The sequence below is a fragment of the Mytilus galloprovincialis genome, chromosome 2 (genome assembly GCF_965363235.1).
Source record: "Mytilus galloprovincialis chromosome 2, xbMytGall1.hap1.1, whole genome shotgun sequence".
NCBI classification, from domain to species: domain Eukaryota; kingdom Metazoa; phylum Mollusca; class Bivalvia; order Mytilida; family Mytilidae; genus Mytilus; species Mytilus galloprovincialis.
This window is the reverse complement of record NC_134839.1, coordinates 54,348,108-54,373,943: the sequence shown is the minus strand read 5'-3', so window position 1 is coordinate 54,373,943 and position 25,836 is coordinate 54,348,108. Positions and strand designations below refer to the sequence as shown.

The window sequence follows — 25,836 nt, the reverse complement described above, 5'->3', positions numbered from 1 at the left end:
ATTCAATGTATAAAATGTACTATAAATCAACATATAAGGGGAGATAATTTAAAATTACGTCTATTTCTAATCTGACAAAGATTCTGGCAATCAAATGTAAAATTTTAGCAATGTTATTCTGGAAATTGACAAGACTTAGTTATAACTGCAACCATAAAAAATATAAAATATGCCATCGATATATTTGGTACTTTTGGTGTGGATAGCAAAATCAATATCCTCTTCACTATGATAATCACTGCATTCTAACAATAATGCCATATTGGCTGTCAAACACCCCTTATGTATTAACTTTTTATTATTTTTATAGTTTGTTAAAAATTGTTGAACTTCAAATATTGTGGCCTCGATCATTACAAAAGAGATATAAAATGTAGAAATGTGCATCTTGTACGAAAGAAATGTACCGTTTTATTATGAAATAATTGATGCAAGCTATACTTTATTGTAGTTTTAACATGAGTAGGCATTATATTCGTCATTATTTTTTGCCCGAGCGATTGTGAGGACTAAAATAACACGAATATGATGACTATCCATGTTAAAACTACAATTGAATATAGCTTGCATCAATTGTGTCGATTCTGATTAGGACAATTAAGGTAATTTATATGTCCGATGTGTATAAGGGTAAAGCGATTATGTAAGCTCTTCCATGAACCTCCCTTATTTGTTTGTATAGAAACAAGCAGCTGGCACTGTGGGAGAGGGAGGAGTTATGGAACAGCCAGCATAAACAGTTGTGGTATCTAGGTCAAATATGTCAATTTCGGAATGCAACACATTACAGTCATGAAATATGAATAAAACTACATGTGCATCATTTAAAAGTTTGAAGTGATTTAAGTTAATAAAAAATATTGAATGCATACCTATTTGATAAAATTTATTATTCAGAAGTAGTCGATATACGCATGTGCAACAATAAATATTGGATTTAGAGCATGGGTTTATTCATAAAGCGAAAGAAGCACGTCATATTAGAATGTATTGCAACCTATGGATCGTCATCTCTCCTTGTGAATTGCTTGTTTGTGAAGGTATCACCAGAGACATATATAATTTATATATGTGTATATATGTCTCTGGTATTACCAACCCAGAAGTTCAATACGTCGGTGCTGGCATAAAAAATATTTTAAATTGCAGTGATAAAACTGTTGTTTTTGTGAAAGATGCAGTGATAGAACTAAGGAAATGATTTGAAATTACAGAATGTATCTCCGTTGTCCATATTGCTGATTTCTTTTTGAAATTTTGTCTGTTTTCCAACGTTTGTTTAAGGGTTTGAATTCCCAAATATGCTAACCTTGATTGTAACTGAATAGGTATACGGACAGAAAGTCACAGGACATAAAGTCACAAATTTGGTATGAAAAAGGTCACAAATAAACTGTTGACAATTGTTTGAATATATAAGAGAAATATTATATCTTGTAATATTTACTATTTTGTTTACAAGGTTGGTTTATATACAATATATACAATAGTTAAAAAAAAATCGATGTTATTTGTTGAAGTACTCACCTTGTCAGTAAAAGTGTTCTAAACACTCTCCAGTTAAGTAAAGACAATAATTTACTCTCAGACAGGTGTAGTGACTGCTCTATGTCGTCCTAGTTTTGCTAGTTTGTTTCTGTGTTAACAATAGAAAATTTAAGGTTCTATTGTTAAGCTGACGATGTTTTGTGATCATCAACAAATAGATAAACGGAATTAAATCCTTCACAGACCTTTCTGGACCTATCACCCTGTAATTAATAGCAAGTACGTTTTTCTAGCTAGCTTATAATCCAGGGTTAATCGACCATTTTCTTCCTAAGAAAATGCATGTCCCAAGTGAGGAATATAATAGCATTCGTTCGACATGTTTGAGTTTTTGTTTACTCATTTGATGAAGAACTTTCCTCGGAGTTAAGTATTTTTGTGATGTTAACTTTTTTCTGTAAGTACCTTTGATCTCTACTCTTTTGGTATAACCTACAAACTTAAAACAGCCGATGACGAATCTATTTTTCTGTTATCCGTTAGCTAATTATATATAAATGCAGAATCACAACAGTCAATGTTGTCATATCTAAAGACTGGTGATGAATGCATTTTTGAATAATAATTATACATATATCATCATGTCGCCGGTGACTTTGTTGACACATATGTATCCAACCCTTATTTGTTCACTTCTATTTTCCATATCATTATTGACTTTTTTATTGGTTTCGGGATAAGATTTCTTGCTTTACATGCTTAGAACCTTTATTTTTTTCAACGCCAGCTTTTGTATTTTAGCTTTAAAAACATGATAAAAAAGACAAACAGCTGTCAACAAAACACAACATTAGCAACTAAAGACCGCGAAACACGAACCCTACTAAAAAACTTATTTGCGTTAAACTAGTTTAACTGAAGTTAGCTTAAAACAGTGATATTTTGTTAGTGTTTAATGTTCATGCATTGTAAAGCATGTCTTTCTTCGACAGTAATGCCGCTTTTTTTTTAAACTTTGATGAATACATATCATACTCATATAAGATTTTTCTTTGCTTACCTTAGTTTATAGAATAAATTGTAATGCTATCTCATTAAAATCAAGGTAGAAAAAATTTCATAATAGAAATATACCAACACCCTTTATATAACAAGTATTCTCATCAAAAACTTATCAAGCAAAATTATTTAATATTATTTATAATTATGTTCGCTGAGTCCCTCCGACGTCCATCCGTTGTGTCTTATGTTTCGGGCTTTATCTGTGTGTAGTATGTTATCCACTGGCAGTAGTTGTTACATTGTTATCAAGATGGATGTCAATAGTTTCAAGGCCTGCTTCAAGTTTCAGTTGTCCCCACTGTGTCAGAAATTCATTCACACTAACATGACCATCACCTTTACAACAATATTGATAATCATATAGTATTAATGTATTAGTACTGATAAATAATGCTTACTTCACATTATATATATTAAATGGGATAAAAAGCGATCTCAAAGCAAGAAAAAGATTACAAAAACTTTGATTTATTTTTCATGAATGTCCGAACACAGTGTTTTCGATTTTTCTTTCCAAAGAGTTCATTTGGTTTGTCTGAATAGATGTAACATTTTGTAACCATGTTAAGGAAGATGACCAACTTATCTTGAATAGTTATCAAAGGTACCAGGATTACTATTTAGTACGCCAGACACGCGGTTCGTCTACAAAAGACTCACAAGTGACACTCATATCAAAATAATAAAACCAAAACAAGAACAATGTTGAAGAGCATTGAGGACATATAATTCGGATTGTTTTATCGCACTGAAATAGTCAAGCGCAAGCGTTAATTGATTTGGTGTCTTACGTGAATCAAACTTCTGATGGGTGACTTTCTGATAACTTGTCAATGTGTTATAGTATAGAAGTTCGTGTGTAGTATATGAACCAGATGGTATCTATTTGTCATCTCAATCTTACTCTACTATGTAAATATAATTCTGCTGATTTAAACTTATTTAGAAACGTTGGATACTATAACCCCACGCCCTTCCATGATGTCATTATTTGGTAAACTCAGCACGAGTCTTTAATTAAAAACAGGCATTCAAACTTGTAGAGACTATTTTGTTATATATATTATCGTGGTCTTTAATACTGATAGAAACTTAATAAAATATATGAAATTGTACAATTGTTACTAAGGATTTATAAGAAAAAGATTAAAAACTTATTTCTCTTTTAAATTCAAAGGGAGAAAGAAACTTACTGTCCATATCAAAGTATGTAAAAACAAAAGGCAAATCGTCCTTGTTGATGACACCATCTGCATTTACATCGGCCTTAGAGAATAATTTGGCTGCCTCCTTGCCGTTTCCGATCGCATATGTAACAACCCAGTCCTTTGTAAATTCCGCACTTGTGATACTATGGTCATCTGTTGGAAACAATATGTCAGTTGTTCTTTTTCAATAAGAAGCAATATTGATTTCCATAAAAGACGACAAAATGATTGCTCAATATCATGATAGTAAAGGTATTAAATTGAAGTTGACTGATGTACCCCTATAATGACAATTTTACCTATAATAAGTGTTTGTTTTCTTCACGCATTGCTATGCGGCTTTAATACAAATGAGAGGTTTAGCTAGCTATAATACGAAATTCAATCAACAATTTCCCACATTAGGAAATGCCTGTTTCAAGTCAGGAATATGACAATTGTTTTCCATTTGTTTAATGTGTGTGAGCTTTTTAATTTGATCAGGGATTTTTCGATTTGAATTCACCTTTGAGTTCGATAATTTTGTTATTTTACTTTTTGATAAATCATTGATATTGTGAGGTGTGGTCTTTCGTTGTTCTAAATATCTACCATTTTTATAACTGGTACCCCTCTTCCTTTACACTCTACATTCTATGCAGATCATAATAATCTGATTTGTTCAAATCTTCCTGAATATTCATGAATTATTTGTTTACCTGATACATCAACCAATCATCAATTTAATTCACGAATACCTACGATCTACGTCAAAAAGCAGGTACACATTGTCAAGTTCTGCACGTGTTAATTGACCGTCTCTATTTTTGTCAGCTCTGTCGAACAAAACGACTTCTCTTTGTGGCTCTGAGTCGGATAAACTGCAAAGAAGCAATATTAATTGTATATAAATATATGAAATGTATTTTTGAGATATATCTAACCATGATGTCATCTTTGCAATGAATTGATGACTATTTTGTCAATGAGTATTATAATTACTAGTATACAATTATACATATAAATCATAAGATGGTATTACAACATACATTTTGTTTCAAATATTTTTTTAAATGAAGATTGTGTAATTCAATTTTTAAGTAATTAATAGAATATGTGAAAACCAATATTGCTGTTATCGTGAAAGTGCCATATGTGGAACAGGGTCTGCTTATCTTTACAGAGTACATGAGATTACCGCCAGTTTTGGTTGGGTTCGTGGTGCTGAATCTTTAGTTTTCTATGTTGTGTCTTGTGTACTATTGTCTTTTTCGTTTTTAGCCATGGCGTTGTCAGTTTATTTTTGATCTATGAGTTTGAATGTCACTCTGGTATATTTCGGTCCTCTTTTGAAACAGTCATTTGCAGGTCCAACTCATGTTTTCTTTCTGTTTTTAAATGTTGTCAGAACTTTCGATTAATTGTTATTGACTTATATCTTAAGATATGTATCCTAAAAATTCTTTCAAAAAATGCAATATATAAAATTACTATGACTTACATGTAAACTATGAGAGAAAGGAAAAAGACGACTGATTTCATCTGTAATTTTAATAATATAGATATGATTGACAACAAAAAATAAAAAAGAATAAACACTGTTTAGCTTATAAAACATTGATATCCCCATTCAATGATGAATCTTGATAAAAAATATTGGATTACATGAAACGGTGAAGAAATGTGAAAATAATTCAAAACTTTTCAACAATTCTTCTACATTTTGACGTTTCATTTTCGAAATTTCTTCTATATATCTGCGTGCCTCACATAATGAGCACTTGTAATGAGCTACACTGCTAGTGCCATATGTAGCGTGTTATATGAAATGTTTGTTTTTGTCTGTACCAAATTAGGGTGCCAATCAGTTGCTTCATTTCTTAGAAAATCATGACTTTAAGTTGACTGTTGTGACAAATATGACTGCAGATTTGCCCTAATCGCGTCATCTTTTCTGTTTTCTTTACCTAATGATCACTTCTGATGAGCTACACTTCTAGTGCTGCATGTTGAGTGTTGTATAGACTGTTATTCATTTGTCGGAAAATTGTGTCGGTCTTTCTTTCTTATTTACCTTTTTTCATATTGTATAACCATACGGATTCTTTCTAGTCATAAAATCTTACGAACAATAAAACGTAATCAATTTTGTTAGGGAGCTACCATTTGATTTTTAATTTTTATGGGGGGGGGGGGGTATTTAAACTAATAAAAAAAGGCAGGACCGAATAGAGTGAAAAATAAAAAGGCAGGACAGAGATTACAACTAAAAAAAATGCAGGACAAAATTTTTCATCCTAGCCCCCCCCCCCCCCCCCATAAAAATCAAATGGTAGCTCCCTTACTTCCGCGATTACACTGTCATACAAGTGGGAGTTTAAGCAAGTCATACAACCATGTTTTACTCTGTCTTTAAAAATGCCTGTATCAAGTCAAGAATATGATAATTGTTTTCCATTAGTTCTGTTGGTTGATGAAGTCTAACGTTTGAATTTTGTCATTTTTTATGGACGTCCCCCTTTTTAAATTTACCTTGGAGGTTGGTATATTTGTAATACTTTTTTCCATACTCAATATATTTGGGGTTGCTTATTTTTTCAGTTTCCTGTATCTAAATAGCATGAAGAGAAAGTACTCACCATATTTTCAAGCTATATTCCTTCTGAATTTACAACGGTACTTATCGTTTGATCAACATAAAAAGAAGGTCACAGACATGTATGCATGCACTAATCTATGCATAAAGATATCAGCAAAGACTAGACAATTGGTATGTTCTATTCGGTTAGTATCTATCGAATATTCGATAGAAAGGAATGTAACGTTTATGATATGTGAACTTGCACCTTGTTTGTAAGGTTTATGAATTTCCCAATTTTCCGGGATTTCATTCACACAATAGATACTTATTAGGGCTAGAAGAATAAGATTAGTTACATAGTGTGCTAGTGACCTAATACGGTATATATGGGGTCAGTAAATTCCATATGGGGTGAGAGCGAAACTCGAATCCCTATATTGAATTTACTGACCCCATATATACCGTATTAGGTCACTAGCCCACTATGTAACGAATTTATCTTAACGTGTAAAATTTAGACCAGTGACCTATCAAAATGAGCAAGTCTACTACAGTTAGCTTTACGACAAAAGAGATGATTTCAGCTTTCCAAATGTGAACTGTTCATTTCTAAGTAGCAACATTCCAGCAGCACCTACATACGGGGTATATATCTCCCAATTGATACGATATTCCCGTGCTTGCATTTCCTATCATGATTTTCTTGATAGAGGGTTGCTGCTCACAAGGAAGCTATTAAACCAAGAGTTCCAAATGGTGAAGTTGAAATCATCCCTTCGTAAATTTTACGGACGCCATCACGAGTTGGTTGACCGTTATGGAATAACCGTTTCACAAATGATATCGGATATGTTCCTTATGTCGTAACTACAATCCCCTTCCCTTTCATGAATGTGACCTACCGAATCAGACTATTTACCGGATTTGTTATCACATAAGCAACACGACGGGTGCCACATGTGGAGCAGGATCTGCTTACCCTTCCGGAGCACCTGAGATCACCCAAAGTTTTTTGGTGGGGTTCGTGTTGTTTATTTTTTAGTTTTCTATGTTGTGTCATGTATGCTGTTGTTTGTTTGTCTTTTTCATTTTTAGCCATGGCGTTGTCAGTTTGTTTAAGATTTATGAGTTTGGCTGTCCCTTTGGTATCTTTCGTCCCTCTTTTAGCATTAACATGATTAAGAAACTACTTCCTTTGATCCTACAAAAACAGATGCCAACAATAACAACTTGTTAGATTTAAATGTGTTTTTTTTTAATTTATTTCACTTTATCATCACTTTCTTCGTCTGTTGAAACCTTTAAGATTTTTTCTCAGTACTGTTTTGTTTTTCTAAAGGGACGTAGCACCACTACTGACCGTGTATGAAATAAGCCCCGCCTCCTTATTACCTCATATGGAATATAAAGGGACGTAACTCCACTACTAACCGTGTATGAAATAAGCCCCGAATCCAAATTACCTAATATTAAATATACATGGTTTCCACGAGGACGCTTTTAACCAATCATATTCCTAGAAATGTATAGGAGGTAAGATAAAAAGCTATGTTAGTTGTTTATGAATCGGGGAAAAAATGTATATAATTCTTATACTAGTATATTATAAAAAAAGGTGTATTCAAGTATAAATTAAAATTTAAAAAAAAAATGCCGAAATCCAAGGAAAATTCAAAACGAGAGTTCCTTAACAAATTGCAAAATCGAAACCTCAAACACATTAGATGAATGAAAAACAACTGTTATATTCCGGACTTGGTAATACATTTCCTTTTATACAAAATGGTGGATATAACTTGGTTTTATCTGAGATGAAGTTAGTATATAATAACTGCTAAGGAAAGGGAAATCTATAATTTCAAAATCAAAATCGTCTGTTTTGTCATACTTCATTTCATTTCAGTACTGAGATAACCACTTTTGTCAAATTGGCATATACATTGTATGCTAAATATGAGGCGTAGGAAGCCGTATCTGGTGTTACTTTATAGTTTATTTCTAGCTTGGGAGTACATAATAATGGAACAAAATCATAAAAAGTTTGAATTTGAAAGGACATCATCAATTTATCTGAATGTGAAATTAAATGATTTGGATTATTTGATCTTGTTGTTTTATTCAATTGTCTAAAGGAACTCTGACTCATTCGAAAATAAGAAGAGGTCGGCATGAGGAGGTGTACGCTTCGTTCCCATAGAAATGCGGTCAGTTCGTTGAAAAGGCCCACCTCAAAATTCAACAAATATGTTGTCAATAAGAAACTCAAGCATACTGATCATGTGTTCCTCGGTGTAGGATGTTTTACCTTATTGTTCACTATTGACAAAATGTGTCGAATGGTATCTGACCGTATCTCAAAGCTTTTTTTATAATGAAAAGCATTATGAATGATTTTTCAATTTAACATGGGGAATGATGGTATAAAGATTTGAAAATCAAAGGTTTTGAATTCCACTATTTTTTAAAGAAGGATCGAATTTTAAAGATAATCCAGAAGTTATTTTTTTTTTAAATCAACATAAACATGATATATATAGTTGATACGACTACTTGAGTATACAGTTTCGAATATTTCTGGAGACATTAATTCACTGCAGACGGAATCTAGTAGATAATTCCATTGTAGAACGTGTCGACGAGATCGACATGTATCATTGTTTGACCAAAATTGTGTGCAGTTTAGGTATCCAATAAAAACAAAGTAAGACCTCAGAATGTTTGGTCAATGTAATGATCATTGAAGCCATGAAGGACTTATGATTCGTCAAAAACTCATCATTGTCAAGTATGTGGTATTTCCCGGGTGCTCAATTTTTCATAATTCTTTTACAAGACACTCGTAGCAGGAGTAAAGGCGGATATTTAGCACACAGTGTCAGCGCAGATTTAATGTTAGCAATTGCCTGTACCAAGTCAGAAATATGACAGTTCTCGTCCATTCGTTTTTGATGCGTTTTGTCATTTGATGTTGTCATGTGATTATAGACTTTCCGATTGGATTTTCCTCTGAGTTCAGTATTTTTGTGATTTTACTTTCTACCCAGTTTCCCTGCCTGATTATGATGGGTTGAACACCAACCCGACATCATTAATAAAATATAAAGGTATCTAAAGTTAAAATACTCAACAAGTTTCTATACTATAAGTCTCATTTTGAGGTGTTTGATTTGTAATTTTCTTTCTTTCATTTTCATTTTCCTCTTCTTTTTTTTTCGTTTTGATGAGCATGTATGTATAACTGCATACAAGTATAACATTCAGTATTGGGTTCTCATCCCTAATATAAAATAAAGTATTTCAATCATTTGCAGTTGTTTATAAATTATCATTATTTAAAAAATAACGAAATCAAAGATGTGATGAAAATAAACATTTATTCATCGAGTAAAATAAGAAAACAATAACCACTATGAATAAAAATGTCTAATTAAAGTTCTTCTTCTGGTTTGGTTTTTCTGAAGCATGAAAACAATAAATTGATGAAATCTTGGAAGATATGTTTCTTCGTCATTCTTGGTTCACCTGAAAAATAAACACAACCAGTTATGAATCGTGTTGTTAACTACAAACTTAATGCTAAGCGCATCTACGATATATTTTCCGTTTACTTTTTTTTTTTATTGAGGACATACAAATATATATACAAAAAAAATCATTTGATAATGACGAAAACATTTTAGAAATGCATGTACCACAAAAACAAATTGTTAGATAAAAATATAATATACAATATGAGATAAAAACACATTGGAGTTGAGTGTGTTCTATATATACTTTTGTTATACCTTTTGTTTGTTTACTTTTAGTTTGCTTATCCTCCTTCATCTGTCTCTTTTTTGTACCGTAATTCAATATATTGTATATTTCTGTTCTTCTTTTCTTTTTATTTTCGTTTTCCTCCTCCTTCTGTTTTCTGTTTTTTCCATTGTAAATAAGATTACTAGTTCTTGTTTCTTTTCCCATCTTCTTTTCTTCTAGTTCCATCGCCTTCTTTTCATTTTCATCCGGCTCACCTAGTACAATCTCTTTCTGTAGGAAATATCAAATTCACAATAACAATAAGAAAAGTTAAGGTGACGAATGATTAATTATTATAGACTGTGTAATCTAGACTAAACTTGACAAAAATTTCTATGCATTATAGAAACACTCCAAAGGAGTTGAAACCTAATTTCTTGATAATTTCTCAATTTATATGCTTGGTCGGAGCATAGATATCTATGGTCGGAGTTTTTACTATATTTTTTCACTAATAATAACACTTTTTGAAACCCTTGGTGTCAATTTTAGTTCTAACTTCTTTTCTAGAGTAGTATTCCAACAATTTGTGGAGGGAAATTTGATATAATTTTTAATATGCATGTAATTGTGTGAATTATGACATATATAGTTAACATCGAATAATTGCATGTATCCAAGAAGAATATGAATATTTTGTTCAGTTAAAGAGTACTCATTGTTCAAGGCCGTGCAGTGACCAGTAGATGTTTTCCTCATCATTATTTTGTCCATGGGGACTTTTGTCTCATTTGCAATCATACCACATCTACTTTTAGCTTGCTAAAACAATTGTTTGACGAATCCTTTTTTTTTTAATGACAGGAATGTGACAGTTTTTCTATAATTGCTTTTTTTTTTTTGTTAGTATAGTCGAGCGGACTGATAACTTTCCGGGTTTTATGGACTTTCAGCTTAGAGTTAGTTTTTTTTAATACTATATTGCAATAATTTAATTTTGGATGTAACGCGTCTTCCGATTGGCTGACCTTATTTTGTTACGAGCCCATAGACATAATTTAGTCATGTGACCGTGACGTCATCAACGTTTTTTCATGGTTTTCTACGGTTTAAAATGGAATTTAGAATTAAATTATAAGAAGTGACTGTAATATTTGTTCTGTCTATTCGAAATAACATAAAAAATGTGGTGCACACTGTTAAATAACCCGCTACGCACGTTATTCAGTGTGCACCAAATTTTTAATGTTATTTCTTCATAGACAGAAAAAATATTACAGTCATTCCTTAAATGTATATATACTTTTTATCAATACGTTACCTTTAAATCTATATCAAGCCATATTGGTTTATCCCTTTGGTGAATGTGCGCAATCTCTGAATAAGGACCTGCAAGCAATCATATGACGATGTCAATAATACCCATTTCTCAAACTGCACAATTACATATAAGAACTTGAAATAAAGGTTCCTCTGACCCTATCTTGGTCACCTTTCCTCGATAACAACAGAGAAATAACGACATTTACCTTAATGAGTCTTTCGGAAATAGTGTGATGCCAAAGTTTTATAAATTTATCGGGATTATTTTATCCAACCATTCTTTTGTTTTTCACAGTATCAAACAATATTGGTACGTTAGTGTTCGTATTTATGTCTTATGTAAAACTTACGTGTAGTGAAAATGTATTTAACTCCAGATGTTTTCTCCTCTTTTATTTCAGGTAAAATTTCAGGTAAAACTTCAGGTAAAACATTTTCACTTGCGATCCACCAAGAATTGTCGCTAGACTCTATTGGAACTGAAATATCGAACAAATTTTCTGAAACTGAACTATAGATGAAAATAAGTTTACTTGATATGTTTTGAAAATTTTATCATCAAGTGGATTTGTATTATTGGCGGGAGAAACAATATTCAATGTGATAATCTTTAATAGGCACAAGAAATTGTTGCCTTTGAATGCCATTGATGTCAAAGGTCATTCACATACGTTAAGCTTGTACTTTAGTGTTAACTTTGAACCCTTTGATTGAAACAGTGATGTGTGTGACTTGTAATGAGGCGAACCTTTTAGATCGTATTTTTTTTTCTTGAAATTAAAACATGTCACGGTTGGGTTTTTTTTTTATGTGGACACTAAAGTCAGATGTCATCTTTCAGTTTAAAGCTTACCACTAGCATTCTGTTTGAAGTCTTGCTTTTTCGTCTCTGTTACAGCTTCTTTGTTCTGTATCTGTGATTTGTCGTCATTTTCATGTCCCTTTTCATCTGGTTTCTTATCGGTTTCATTTTGGTCATTCCTGAATTCATCAAATATTTCATCGTCGACGTCATATTGTTCGTTACCGGTTTGATCTTCATTGGCTTCATCTAAAATATTAGGTGAAGAATTGTCAAAATGAGTTTGCTTAATAAATAAAAAAAACAATGACCAAAGCGGAACATGTAAAGTTAACAATTTTTTTAACCAAGAGTTTCGTAACTTTCTGTGGTGTTTTAAAAGAGGGATGAAAGATACCAAAGGGACAGTCAAACTCATAAATCTAAAACAAACAGACAACGCCATGGCTAAAAATGAAAAAGACAAACAAAAAACAGCACACATGACACAACATAGAAAACTAAAGAATAAACAACACGAACCCCACAAAAAAACTAGGGGTGATCTCAGGTGTTCCGGAAGGGTATTAAGCAGATCCTGCTCCACATGTCACCCATCGTGTTGCTTATGTGATTACAAATCAGGCGAATAGTCTTATTCGGTAGGTCACATTCATGAAAGGGAAGGGGATTGTAGTTACGATGTAAGGAACATATCCGATATATTAAAACTGCGTTTTAGTGTCTATCGATCTTTTTTTTTTAATTGAAGCACTTCTCCCCCTTCTCATCCCCTCTTACTTAGTCACTATCAATACAAACCTATATTTTCACAGTGAAAGTATTCTTCTTTTTCATACTGATAGCCTCCTCTCATATTTTCAATATCTTTCCAAACATTTAACGTCGAGATAGACTCGGCCTCTGTTTTGAGTTCGTCTAACAACTTCTTTGTTGCAGCCGTTGCAGCCTCTGTAATAAAACAGACATTTCATATCATCAATTACTAAAAAACGAGAGAAAAAAATCTATTATATTATTCAAAACACCTCTATTAATTACTTCCTAAATTAATTGTATGAAAATAATGTGCAGTTTTTCATCCATAGATGAAGGACACCACCGGGTGCGGGAGTTTCTCGCTACATTGAAGACCCATTGGTGGTCTTCGTCTGTTGTCTGCTTGTCGAGGATTGCGGGAACGTTATGCGTTCGTATGTGTGCCGTCGCCACTGACGATGTGACGTCGCGTTACTATGTATGTTGTATCTTATGAATCTATGCTTTTGAATGAATGTTGAACCACACGATTGTATTTATTGTTAGTCAAACCCTAAACGAACACAACGCGAAGTACAAACACACTCAAAACCCAACATTGGTGCCGTGACCAACGGAGAGAGAGAATGGACATAAGCAGATTAAAATCGTTGAGAGCGGGGAACAGAGCAGCGGTGACGAAAGTTTTTAACAAACTGGAGGACGCCATCGTTGATACACCTTTAGACCCGGAGGAAATATGTACATTATTGGAAGCAGTTGAAAAGAAAAAGAAAACTTTAGCCAATATTGACGAACAGATTTTAAATACAGTGGACTCGGAGGGAATTACTGATGAAATTATAGAAACAGATGAGTACTATTTAGAGTTAGAAAGTAAAATTAGAAAATACAAAAAGTTCTTGAAACCCGTCGCCACCGCCACTTCTTCAATTCTAGATAGCAATGCCCAAGAGTTTATACCACATTCAAACCCATTTACGCATTCCAGTCGGGAGCCGTCACAAACAAGTTCAACCTCAAGCCAAAATCATCGCCTACCCAAGTTAACGCTACCAAATTTTAGCGGAGATATATTAGAATGGCAATATTTCTGGGATTCATTTGAATCGACAATTCATCATAACAGTACACTATCCGACATTCAGAAATTTTCATATTTGAAGTCCTTATTGCAATCAGATGCCGCAAACGTAGTTTCAGGCCTCACCATGACCAACCCAAATTACTACAAGGCTATTGAACTTTTAAAGAATCGTTATGGCCAAACCCACAAGATAATCAATGCATACATGAGATCACTTTTGGATATGCCGGTGCCTGATGAGCGTTTAGAGAGTTTAAGAGCATTTTACGATAAGTCCGAGGCATACATCAGAGGTCTAGAGTCATTAGGCCAATGCCAAGAAATGTTTGGTTCATTACTGATTCCAGTTATTCTAGGGAAATTGCCGCCAGATTTCAGGAAAAATATTACACGGGAAAACGGAAGTGATGATTGGAATATACAGAAACTACGAGACGCTATTTGCAGAGAACTTTCAATTCAAGAATCAGGACATAATGAATACATGTATCAACCGCTGACAGCTAATCACACCGCAAATTTTGTAGCAAGCGTTAAGAAGGATTTTAGCAAAAATCGCCCACAAGGAAAAACATCGAAGTATCAAGGTATGAAAAAACCAATTAATTCCGCACAGAGAAAAGCATGCACATTCTGTGAGGGGGACCACTTTTCCAATGACTGCACGGATGTCGCCGAACATGAAAAAAGAATAGCCATTATTAAAGAGAAGAAATTGTGTTTTAATTGTTTTGGTACGCACAGAGTATCAGATTGTCGCTCTAAATACGACTGTAGAATTTGCCATCGTAAACATCATACATCAATTTGCAAGAAAAATACAACACATCAATCAGAAGATAAGGACAACACAGAAACGTCAATGTTGTACACATCGGCAAGTCAAGAAACTTCAACCGTTTTGCTTAAAACAGCAGTAGCTCAGGTAATGTCGGTGAATAATACAGCAGAGGCAAACATACTTTTCGACGAGGGTGCACAACGGTCTTTTATAACTGCAGACTTAGCTACTAAATTAAATGTACAAAAAGAGGGATCCGAAAATCTGAATATTGTTTCTTTCGGGAATAAAACTAGCGGTATTAGAAATTTAGACAAAACCACGGTACAGTTGAAAGCCAATAATGGAGAGATTATACCTATAAAAGTACTAATAGTACCCAGCATAGCATCACCGCTTCAGAGCCAGAATAGAAAAATCACACAGGGACTACACTATCTACATGGATTATCTCTAGCCCACCCCGTTACAGACGCAGAGTCTTTTGAGCTTACTCTTCTAATTGGAGCAGACTTTTATTGGAATATAGTGCAAGATAAAGTAATACGTGGAAATGGTCCGACTGCTGTAAGCTCTAAACTTGGATATTTGTTGTCAGGTCCAGTTCCAGTCAAGAACAATAACCAGTCAATTTCAATGATGAATGTTTTGATATCTCATAAACAGGAAACTTGCGATTTAGAGAAATTTTGGAAACTGGAGTCTTTAGGAATTGATGAAAAGGAAGTTGATACGCAATTGATAGATGTCATGGAAACCTTTGCCGAATCGTCCATTACAAAACAAAATGGGAAATATGTGTCCAAACTACCATGGAAAGAAAACTGCCCGGAATTACCAACAAACAAAGAGATCGTCAAAAGAAGAACAGAAAATGTAATACGTCGTATTTCAAAAGACAAAGAAATGTTCCGAATGTATGGAGATATTATATCTGACCAAGAACGGAGAGGTTTCATAGAAGAGGTAAGCGATGAGACTCTTACTGAAAATCTTATTCATTATATACCACATCACGCTGTCAAGAAGGATTCCACAACCACGCCTATACGAATAGTTTATAACTGTAGCTGTAAAGCAAATTCTTACAGCGCTAGTCTCAACGATTGTTTAGCAGAATACCCGCCTATGATGAACGACCTTACTACAATTTTGACACGCTTTAGAATGGAGAAATATGCAGTGACAGCTGATATAGAGAAAGCATTTCTACACATAGAATTAGACGAAAATGACAGAGATGTTACGAGATTCTTTTGGTTACAGAACCCCAACAATCCGAACAGTCCATTAATAACTTACAGGTTCAAAGTAGTATTGTTTGGTGCAACCTGTTCACCCTTCATTTTGAGTGCTACATTGATGAAAAACTTTAAGGAAAACCCATCTAACACATCCTCAGAACTGCAAAGGAACATATATGTAGATAACATTCTAACGAGCTTTCCTGACGAGACAACTCTACTCAAGTTTTATACAGAATCTCGCACATTATTACACGATGCCGGTTTTAACTTGAGATCATGGAATTCAAACAATGAAAACTTACGAAATAGAGCAATACAGGAAAAGGCAGGAGACGAGAACCAGACAGTTAAAATACTTGGAATGCGTTGGAACACAAAGTCTGATAACATTTTGTATAATCAACTTACTTTGACAGAAAATGATGATATACCATTAACAAAACGAGAAGTGTTGCGCCAGTCGTCAAGAATATTTGATCCGCTTGGATTAATATCACCAGTTACTGTGACATCAAAACTCTTTATGCAAAGATTATGGAAAGAGAAGTTAAATTGGGACGAACTATTACCGAGTACTTTAAAAGAAGAATGGAAATCGATCGCTATGGAAATAGAAGAGGCAACAAAAACAGAAATTTCCCGCCAAATAACACCTGAATCTGATGCGCAAGAGGAGACTGAACTTCATATATTTACAGACGCCAGTCAACAAGCATATGGCGCGTGTGCCTATTTAGTCAAAGGGAATACGTCTAGTCTAATCATTACAAAAAACAGAGTCGCTCCGGTAAAAACTATAACTTTGCCACGTTTGGAATTAATGGGTGCGCTGATTGGCGCCAGATTAGCAAACTATTTAGTAGGATTTATTGACATAAACAAGAAATATTTTTGGAGTGACAGTCAAATAGTGTTGAGTTGGATATCGTCAACAAAAACGTTACCTACATTTGTGTCTAATCGTCTCAAAGAAATTCGAAAATTGGCCGCAAACAGTGATTGGAGATATTGCCCAACAGACCAAAACCCAGCAGATTATCTTACCCGCGGAATTACGGCAAAACAGCTCATGAATAGTGCACTTTGGATAAAGGGACCAAAATGGATCGCCAACAAGACAGAATGGCCAAGCTGGACAAGAAATGTGGAAAACTGTAACACATTTTCAACAATTACAGAGGAATATATGGACGCTGAGATACATGTACCAAAGACAAGTTGTATTCAAATTGAAAAATATAGCTCGTTAAGTAAATTGGTTAGAATAACAGCATATTTGTTAAGATTTATTCGTAATCTGAAGACCCGTAAAAGCGAGCGAACGATTGGAATACTCAGCATTCAAGAAATCGGAGAAGCCGAAATTACACTTATTCGTAATGTTCAGCGGACGACATTTGAACTCGAAATTGATTGTTTGAACCCATCATCGAAACATAAAGTTGCTATAGTTAGACAACTTAGACTTTATTTGGACGACAACGGATTATTACGCTGCGGAGGAAGACTAAACAACGCACCATTAGAATATAATACGAAGTATCCAATTTTGTTACCAACGAAACACCATTTTACGTCATTGATAATTAGAGACATGCATCACAAAAATCTACACTCTGGACTAAACAGCACAATTGCGCATATTCAGCAGAAGTTTTGGATTCCGAGAATTCGTCAATGTGTGAAATACCATCTTAGAAAATGCTCACAGTGCAATAAAGTAACAGGAAAACCTTACCGCGCACCTGAGCCACCGCCGCTTCCGAAAGATAGACTTAACGATGAATATCCCTTTTTTGTTACAGGTGTTGACTTTACAGGCGCTTTGTGTACAAAAGGACAAATAACATTGACTGCAAAACTTATATTTGCCTGTTTACATGTGCAGCAACACGAGCAGTACATCTAGAAATTGTACCGGATATGAAAGAAGAGTCATTCATGTTAGCTTTTAGGAGATTTGTGGCACGTCGTTCACTTCCAAGAATTATGATGTCAGATAACGCTAATACATTTAAAGCTGCAGCCCAATCAATTCAACAAAAAGTGGTGGAGCGTGGAACCGAATGGAAATTTATCCCAAACAGAGCCCCATGGTTTGGTGGATGGTGGGAAAGACTTATAGGACTAACCAAAAATGCTATTAAAAAAGTATTAGGTCGATCATTTGTTACTATTGACATGCTTCGAACCATAGTGACTGAAATTGAAAGCATGCTGAATAATCGTCCGATTACGTATATATCAACAGACATAACCGACCCACAACCACTTACGCCATCACACTTACTAAACGGAAGGAGATTGGATTCGCTACCACATCAAATGGGTGATATTGAAAACTTTCACAATTCTAACCATTCGTCTTGTAACAAAAAACTTCAGAGACAACATCAACTGATTGAACATTTTCGTACACGTTGGAGGAATGAATATTTAACATCTTTAAGAGAATTCCACCGTGCAACTGGTAATAACGTTCAAACTATTGAAGTAGGAGACATCGTTCAAGTTCACAACGATTCAAATAGACTTATGTGGAGGTTAGCCGTCGTGAAGGAGTTGATTCGTGGAAAAGATGGATTTATCCGCACTGCTATCATCAAAACAGATACTGGTATTACAAACCGACCAATTGTTAAATTATATCCGTTGGAATTACAAGGACCAACTAGTGAAAATTGTAAAACGCACTATTTACTTCGTTCCCGCCAAAAGTAAACCAAAAAGGACTTTTACCTATCAATTACATTCAATGACGGAGGGGCAAAATGAAAGACAATTGTGAATTAGTTAAAGTAAATTTCAGGAGTAATTTAAGTATAGTAAATTACAGAGACAGTAAAAGTAAATTCTTTTTGTATTCTTTTGTGATTGTAAATTTTATCATTTTTCTTTAGTAATCTCATTTCGGTGGCCCCCAGGATGTCGAGGATTGCGGGAACGTTATGCGTTCGTATGTGTGCCGTCGCCACTGACGATGTGACGTCGCGTTACTATGTATGTTGTATCTTATGAATCTATGCTTTTGAATGAATGTTGAACCACACGATTGTATTTATTGTTAGTCAAACCCTAAACGAACACAACGCGAAGTACAAACACACTCAAAACCCAACACTGCTCTATGGGCGGGTTGTTTTCGCTTTAACACATTCCTCATTTCCATTCTTAATTGTCTACACCAGAACAATACTAACATATTAAGCTCTTGAGAGCTTTTACCGAATATAACATATAAACATATACATAACATTAAAACACACAACATGCCCATTGCATATATAAGCAGCAAATTATTTCAAATGCATAGAAACAGCACAGGCATAATTAAATACATGCAAAGCATTTCTTAACTACATTTACATGCCAGAACGGAATCATAAATAAAATTTAAGCACAACTAAAATTAAGCATACATGCAAAATATAAGGCATAATGCAAACATTAAGCGCAATTTTCATACAGCTTCATGAAATTCATAATAGTTTGTGAGCCAGTATTATTATCCATCACAAACCAATTCAAAACTCCATTTAGTTTATTTTTTTATTATTTTCCCACAATGCTCTTTTTAGAGTAACCGCCTATTATGAGTAGCTTGAAATACTAGTGTTTCTTTCTTTTTTTCTTTTTTTTTCAAACCTATTAAATGTTCAATTACAAACCTGATTTTCTGTACAAATCTTCAAAAATTTGTCTGTCATAGTCATCTTGGAGTTTTCTCTTTTCGGATTCCAATACCTCATTTACATTATATAATTCAGCCATCTAAAATGGACCCGGAAAAAATAAATCAAACAAGTTTCTTCAAAAATATAAATCCTGGCATCGTTGTCTGTCTATGTAATAAAAAGGAATAATAGTGTGAAGGGGTCCACTTAATATATCTTGTTGTCGTGTGCCTTTTTTTTTTTTTTTTTGTTAAATGCAACATGTTTCTCGTCTGCACCCCAGTGTTATGAAGACTACAAGTACAAAGTAGTTTTTACTTTAATCAAATATAATAGTGCTTTAACTATTTAAATTATTGCTACAAATATCATTATGATAATTAACTCGAATAATTCAAGCCCTTTCCATGTCCGATTCTCTCCTACAATGTAGCCTTCGTAGATCAGCGGAATATAACGACTGAATTATTCGGGTTATATGATAATGCAAGATTTTTTCCCTGAATTTGTAATGTTGAAAGTTTGTAAATTTTAGCACTGCTTTGACGTTAATTGATAAAGCATTAATAAACACGTTGAACATATATCTGCACGGTATGATGTTGCTTCTAGTTGCATCGTTCTACATAAGCATGAAAAAAAATACCTGTTGAAATTCATATTAAAGTGAGTAACTTACCTTCTTTACAATTATATGTCCCTTTCACAATAAATTCGTCTGTAATAATTTGTAAAACTGTTAAACAATCTTAAAGAAATATACAACGATCTGTGTCAATCTTTGTCGATCCTTTGCAACGACGTTGAAGACGTTACCAGTGGTGCAACTGTGACGTTCTTTATATTGTTCTCTTTTTACTTCCGGAGAGTATCTGAAACTGCGCAGAACGCGTTACATATAAAACAAATAATACGGAACATTTCAAATACCACTGACAAATTTCATTTTCATTGTCAAGTACTTCAAGAAAAGTGCAAAAACAAGCGCTGACCTGTCATAAGGTAAAATGAACATTCAATTGTTAGGCGAGTGTAATATTTGAAAAAGACGTCTAGTTAAGGACTTTAATGCACCCACCTAACACACGGCTAATTTCTTTTTTAAATGAAAGAATAATGATTTAACTTTGATTTTTGCCCGGTCGTCACAAAATCGTACGGTGCAGTTTTTGTAAATTGACGTTTATTTCAGAAATTAGTTGAAAATAATAAAATTACTACATGTTTTTCAGGCAAAGGAAATTAGTCGTATCTCTTCTTTTAGACAGAATAATTAAGTGAATTAGATTCTTAAAATAATGAAAAACAATATTTACAACTGTAAGTCCGCATGCTTTTGCATTCCTTCTAAATATTTGACATTTTGTACGAAAATTTTCATAATCCTGACCTTTTCGGATCTACAATTTTATTTTTATTAAATGCTTTTGCACTCTTTCCGTTTTAGAACACACCAAATTACTCATCAGTTATCGTTTTTTCATTCAAGATCAAGACTTTATCTCAACATTTCTTAAAATCACGAATTTCTGTAATTTTATGATGTTGGGTAAAATCACTATAGTTTCCGAAATCCCTTATCTATTTCGTTATCGTTTTTTTACTGAATATATAAGTCGATTTCCGTGTACTAATAGTGCTATTGGCGTACAATAAATCATATTTAAACAGTTCTACTTCTATCTTTAACTTCAGTGTAGCTTAAATAGATATAAAATCGTCCAAAATTAAGATAAAATCAAAGTAAAACATAGTTTTTGAGTTCTTTAGAATTCACTCCTTTCTAAATAAGGAATCGTATCGGAAAATTTTCCGAGTCGTGTCAAATTTTCACAGTCAAGTTCACAATGAAACCCTTCCTATGCTAAAAAGCAAAAACTCAGTGGCGGATCCAGAAATTTTCATAAGTGGGGGCCCACTGACTGACCTAAGAGGGGGCCCGCTTCTGTCACACTTCAGTGATTCCCTATATAAGCAACCGAATTTTTTCCCAAAAAGGGGGGGCCCGGCCCCCTGCCCCCCCCCCCTAAATCCGCCTCTGAAGCTATCCATTGATTGACACAGATGCATAGTCTGTCATGTATTTACTACATAGAAACTATGTAATTAAACACTTAAATGAAGATACAGTTGTATTGCAGCAGTGGGAAAACGAAAAGATGAAGTTTACAGAAGACTGGTCGCGATGAATATGAAAATAATGAAATCATCCCATTTGAAAATACAAAATATCATAAGAGTTTCTATAAATATTTCAAAAGTAAGCACAACTTATCATCTTCTGTTTTGTCTGTACAAGGACTTTGTACTGCATGTACCAATTCTACCGACCAGTCTCTTCTCATATATCAACGAGGGCAGTATATCTACAACTCATTCTGATTTGTCTGTTTGTATATTTTGCAAATGTATAAAGCCTATAAGCAAGTTACACAACTTCATAAGGTATCCTCTGAGGAGCAAACTCAAGGTGTATTTAGTGTTACTACATATATCTCCTACAATGATCTGATTTACAAAAATAACTCATGATAGTTGTACTATTAAATCTTTATACCATCGAGCTTGTATCGCTAAATATTTGCTACACAATTTGAAATCAGAAAGTAAAGAACTATTTAGTTCTGAACATAAAACAGCTTTTACTAGCATTTCGACGATTAAAGTGATGTGCCTGTACATAAGGAAGTATTCTGGTTAACAGCTTTAATTACTTGACCAGTTAACCGGGCTTAATTTCTGCCTGGGGATCGCCGCCGAGAAAACTACAAAACATATTATCAGCTTCAGCAAAAACTAAAAATATATGGTCAATTCATAGTTACATGTATACAGCCTCAACAAGGCCAAGGTACATCCAATATTGTATACAGTAGCTCTATAATTATGTCTTATGCCGTAATGACGGAAATTACCCATTTAAAATGACTGTGATATACAGTCTGTTAAATTAAAAGATCTGAGCAGTCACTGCGAAACTGGTTGCAAGCACTTTATACAGCTACTAGTACTTTACGGAAGCAGATATAGGGTAAAGTTGTAATCCAATCAGATGAATATCTATTATCTAAAAACTTTTCACTGGATTATTCAATTGAAATTATGCCACCTGCTTTAAAAACATTTCTGTATTGTCTTTTGGATGATTGCGCATCTGCGGCAGTTAATAAAGCGTACTATATTCCTTTTGACAAAGTTCTTAGATGTATGGCTTTAGTAGAATGTATATTATCTATAAATACTTTTTTTACTCTTTTTCATTTAGGTTTATCATTACAAATGCACCGTATTTATGGACACACCTATGATAACTATTAACAAGTTTGACTGATCAGGAGATTAGAAAAAATGAAAATGGGGCATACATTCTACATGGCATTGTTTTTCTTCTGGGGGTCAGAATTTTATCCAAGACAATGTCGACCTAACTACAGAAACAATAAAAGTTCTCCGTATGACTTTGGTTGGCTAAATGGCGAACATCGGTCCGGTATGATGTCATCCAACTTTCTACAAGATTTGACCTGTTCACGCATTAGGTATAGGGGAGGGTTGAGATGACCAAAAGCATGTTTAACCCCGCCGCAATTTTGCGCCTGTCCCAAGTCAGGAGACTCTGGCCTTTCTTAGTTTTGTATGATTTTTTATTTGAATTTCTTGAGTATATTTCGAAGCTTAGTATGACGTCCATTATCATTTCAAACTAGTACAATTTTGTTTAGGGGCCAGCTGAAGAACGACTCCGGGTTTGGGAGTTTCTTGCTGCATTGATGACCCATTGGTGGTCTTCGGTCGTTGCCTGCTTTTTGAACGGGTTGGTGTCTCTTTGACAAATCCCTCATCTCCATTTCCACTTTTTAATTCAATCTGTATATAGTAGATCTTGTGTCCGCTTTGAGCAAAACCTCTGCTGTACTGATATATGCCCATGCCAAGGAAGTTGTCTTTGTATGGATATGTTGACCGATAAGAATGATGAGATTACAAGTTAAAATGAAGCTATAATATTCCGATATCGCAATATTCCGACACCTAAATGGTCCAACATTCTATTGGTCCGACGTTTCGATCATTTAGGTTATACGCTAACGGGATTTTAACATAAAAAAGCCAAATAAAAGATTCAATATAAGGATAACCTTGTCCTCCGTTTGAAGCGGTGAAACAAGATATAAAGAAGTAATACTTAGTGTCAAAGAAGCCGAACGTTATCACTAGCGTAATTTAAAAAAAGTACAAACTATTTTGTCAAGTGTTGTTTGACTAATTAGATATCTCATGATACACGGCGGACGACTAAAGTAAAACCAAACACAATTTGACGTATAATGAGTGATAATTTTTTCCTTGTGATGTTTTATATTGAAATTGTCAATTTGTTGATATACATATACTGGTAGCACTTTACTCATTTTAGTAATGTTAGTTAGTACTCTTAACATATCTGATTTAGTGATGTAAATGAAATTGCGGTATGATCCAGACTCCACATATTGCACTACAATAATAAAAAAAAATCTGCCCTATGGTTGTCTGATCTTGAAACGGTTGGCAGGCTTTCAAACTAACAGGATACCATACGCTTCCTCAATCTTAATGTAAAGCTCATCATGGGACTTTTCTAAACAATTAAAAATACGTCATATGTTATATTTTCCCCTTGCTTCAAATATTTTGTTTTGGATTATTTATATCAAATTTGCAGATATATGTTCGTAAATACGTGCATTCAAATGATATGGAGGTATTATAAGATTAAGACAATGCAAAGGCGACTACAGATACATTTGTGTGACTTAATGGTTGATTTTCAAAGACTCCGAGAGAAAACGTTACGTAACATGCGTTACCGTTAAAATCAACCAAAATCAGTTAATACTATGAAAGAAATATATTTTCCCAACAGTAATACAGCATTCCCATAAAATTGTTTCGTTTTTGCATTTGTTTTGACTCGATTTTTCTACTGGAAGTATCCGTGAATTGAAATTGCACCTATGACCTTTGACCTCGATTTAAAAAAAAAAATGCACCATAATTTCTTTTGACGACCGGGATATTTAGAAAGTACACATTCTTAGCTTTCCAGTGATATATAATTTAGCCGTGTGTTAGGTAGGTGCATTAAAAATGTAAATTTGGCTCTCATATCACTCGCCTATGTATCTTTATGCATTTTTTCAAAACTTGTAACCGTATGTAAAAATATGGAAACTGCATTGCTATAATGTGTCGTTCAACTAGCTGTTCGGTTAGCGATTTAGTTATCATAAAGATATCAAAACAGAAGTGACCACAGTGGGTACCAGATATCAATGTTGTTTTCAACAAATAATAAGGTCATTCATTTAATTCACAAACAGGCATTTCAAGTTAACTCTGTTATCAACAACCGGGAACAGTCGAGATGTCGTGTGACATATGTTTCTGAAAGATTTAGGTAGTTTCTATTTTGCATTGGCTAATTCTTCATCCTCTTCGTCTTCTCTCTTCTTCTCTCTTCTTTCTTCTTCAATATACTGCCTATGGCAAATAGCGCATATATAATAAATGAAAGATCAGAGTTCCAATGTTTCCCCAGTTGCATATAATTTTTTTTTATCCAAGAGCATGTCTAAGAGACATGATAGCTTCAGAGCAAATACGATGCAATTTGCAATATAATTAACTTAGTATTCCACTATCCAAAATAATCCCAAAAACTTTAGTGAATTTTACTCTTAAAAATAATTGATCTGCATTGATTTTCGACCTTACCGAGACATTGTAGATATAAACATGGGATTTAAGTTTCCTAGACATTTGGCAGGACTTGTATACACCAGAGCGCTAACACATTTATTTCTATGTAACCAGTGGCGGATCCAGAAGGGGGCGTAGAGGGCGTACGCCCCCCCCCCCTTTTGCTCGGACTTTTTTTTTTTTTTTTTTGGTAATTTTAATGATTAATCAGACTTTGCCATTTCCCGTGTACCTTAGTACTCTAGTATTTAATTTTTATGCGACAATTCTTTACTTAGAAAGATATATTTTGCTGAAATTTACTGATTATCAAAGTCATGTGATTCGCTTCGGTGGAGTTGACCAGGCGTCGCTCTGTCAAATTA

At 34.0% G+C, this 25,836-nt stretch overlaps 2 protein-coding genes across 2 annotated transcripts; both read right to left on the bottom strand.

Moving 5' to 3' along the window:
* Nucleotides 1-2,659: 2,659 nt before the first annotated feature.
* Nucleotides 2,660-6,538, bottom strand: LOC143063850 (uncharacterized). Its single transcript, XM_076236258.1, has 5 exons — nt 6,377-6,538; nt 5,239-5,279; nt 4,500-4,618; nt 3,744-3,911; nt 2,660-2,886 (listed from the first exon to the last, which is right to left on the bottom strand). The coding sequence occupies exons 1-5, from the start codon at nt 6,377-6,379 to the stop codon at nt 2,765-2,767; spliced, it is 453 nt and encodes a 150-aa protein (XP_076092373.1). The 5' UTR covers nt 6,380-6,538; the 3' UTR covers nt 2,660-2,764.
* Nucleotides 6,539-9,673: 3,135 nt separating this feature from the next.
* LOC143063856 (uncharacterized) lies at nt 9,674-20,716 on the bottom strand. Its single transcript, XM_076236265.1, has 8 exons — nt 20,409-20,716; nt 19,724-19,826; nt 12,983-13,132; nt 12,233-12,430; nt 11,730-11,858; nt 11,378-11,445; nt 10,104-10,347; nt 9,674-9,840 (listed from the first exon to the last, which is right to left on the bottom strand). The coding sequence occupies exons 2-8, from the start codon at nt 19,824-19,826 to the stop codon at nt 9,746-9,748; spliced, it is 987 nt and encodes a 328-aa protein (XP_076092380.1). The 5' UTR covers nt 20,409-20,716; the 3' UTR covers nt 9,674-9,745.
* Nucleotides 20,717-25,836: the final 5,120 nt, after the last annotated feature.

Bases quoted from the DNA above. Each gene is read 5' to 3' on its own strand.
- LOC143063856 (XM_076236265.1), bottom strand. From the start codon at position 19,826: ATGGCTGAATTATATAATGTAAATGAGGTATTGGAATCCGAAAAGAGA. The intron at 11,859-12,232 runs GTAAGCTTTAAA...TCGATATTTCAG, and splicing joins CTTCAAACAGAATGCTAGTG to TTCCAATAGAGTCTAGCGAC. The intron at 10,348-11,377 runs GTAACGTATTGA...TATTTCCTACAG, and splicing joins GGCTTGATATAGATTTAAAG to AAAGAGATTGTACTAGGTGA.
- LOC143063850 (XM_076236258.1), bottom strand. The intron at 4,619-5,238 runs GTAAGTCATAGT...GCTTCTTTGCAG, and splicing joins CTTTCTCTCATAGTTTACAT to TTTATCCGACTCAGAGCCAC. The intron at 3,912-4,499 runs GTAGGTATTCGT...TGTTTCCAACAG, and splicing joins CCTGCTTTTTGACGTAGATC to ATGACCATAGTATCACAAGT.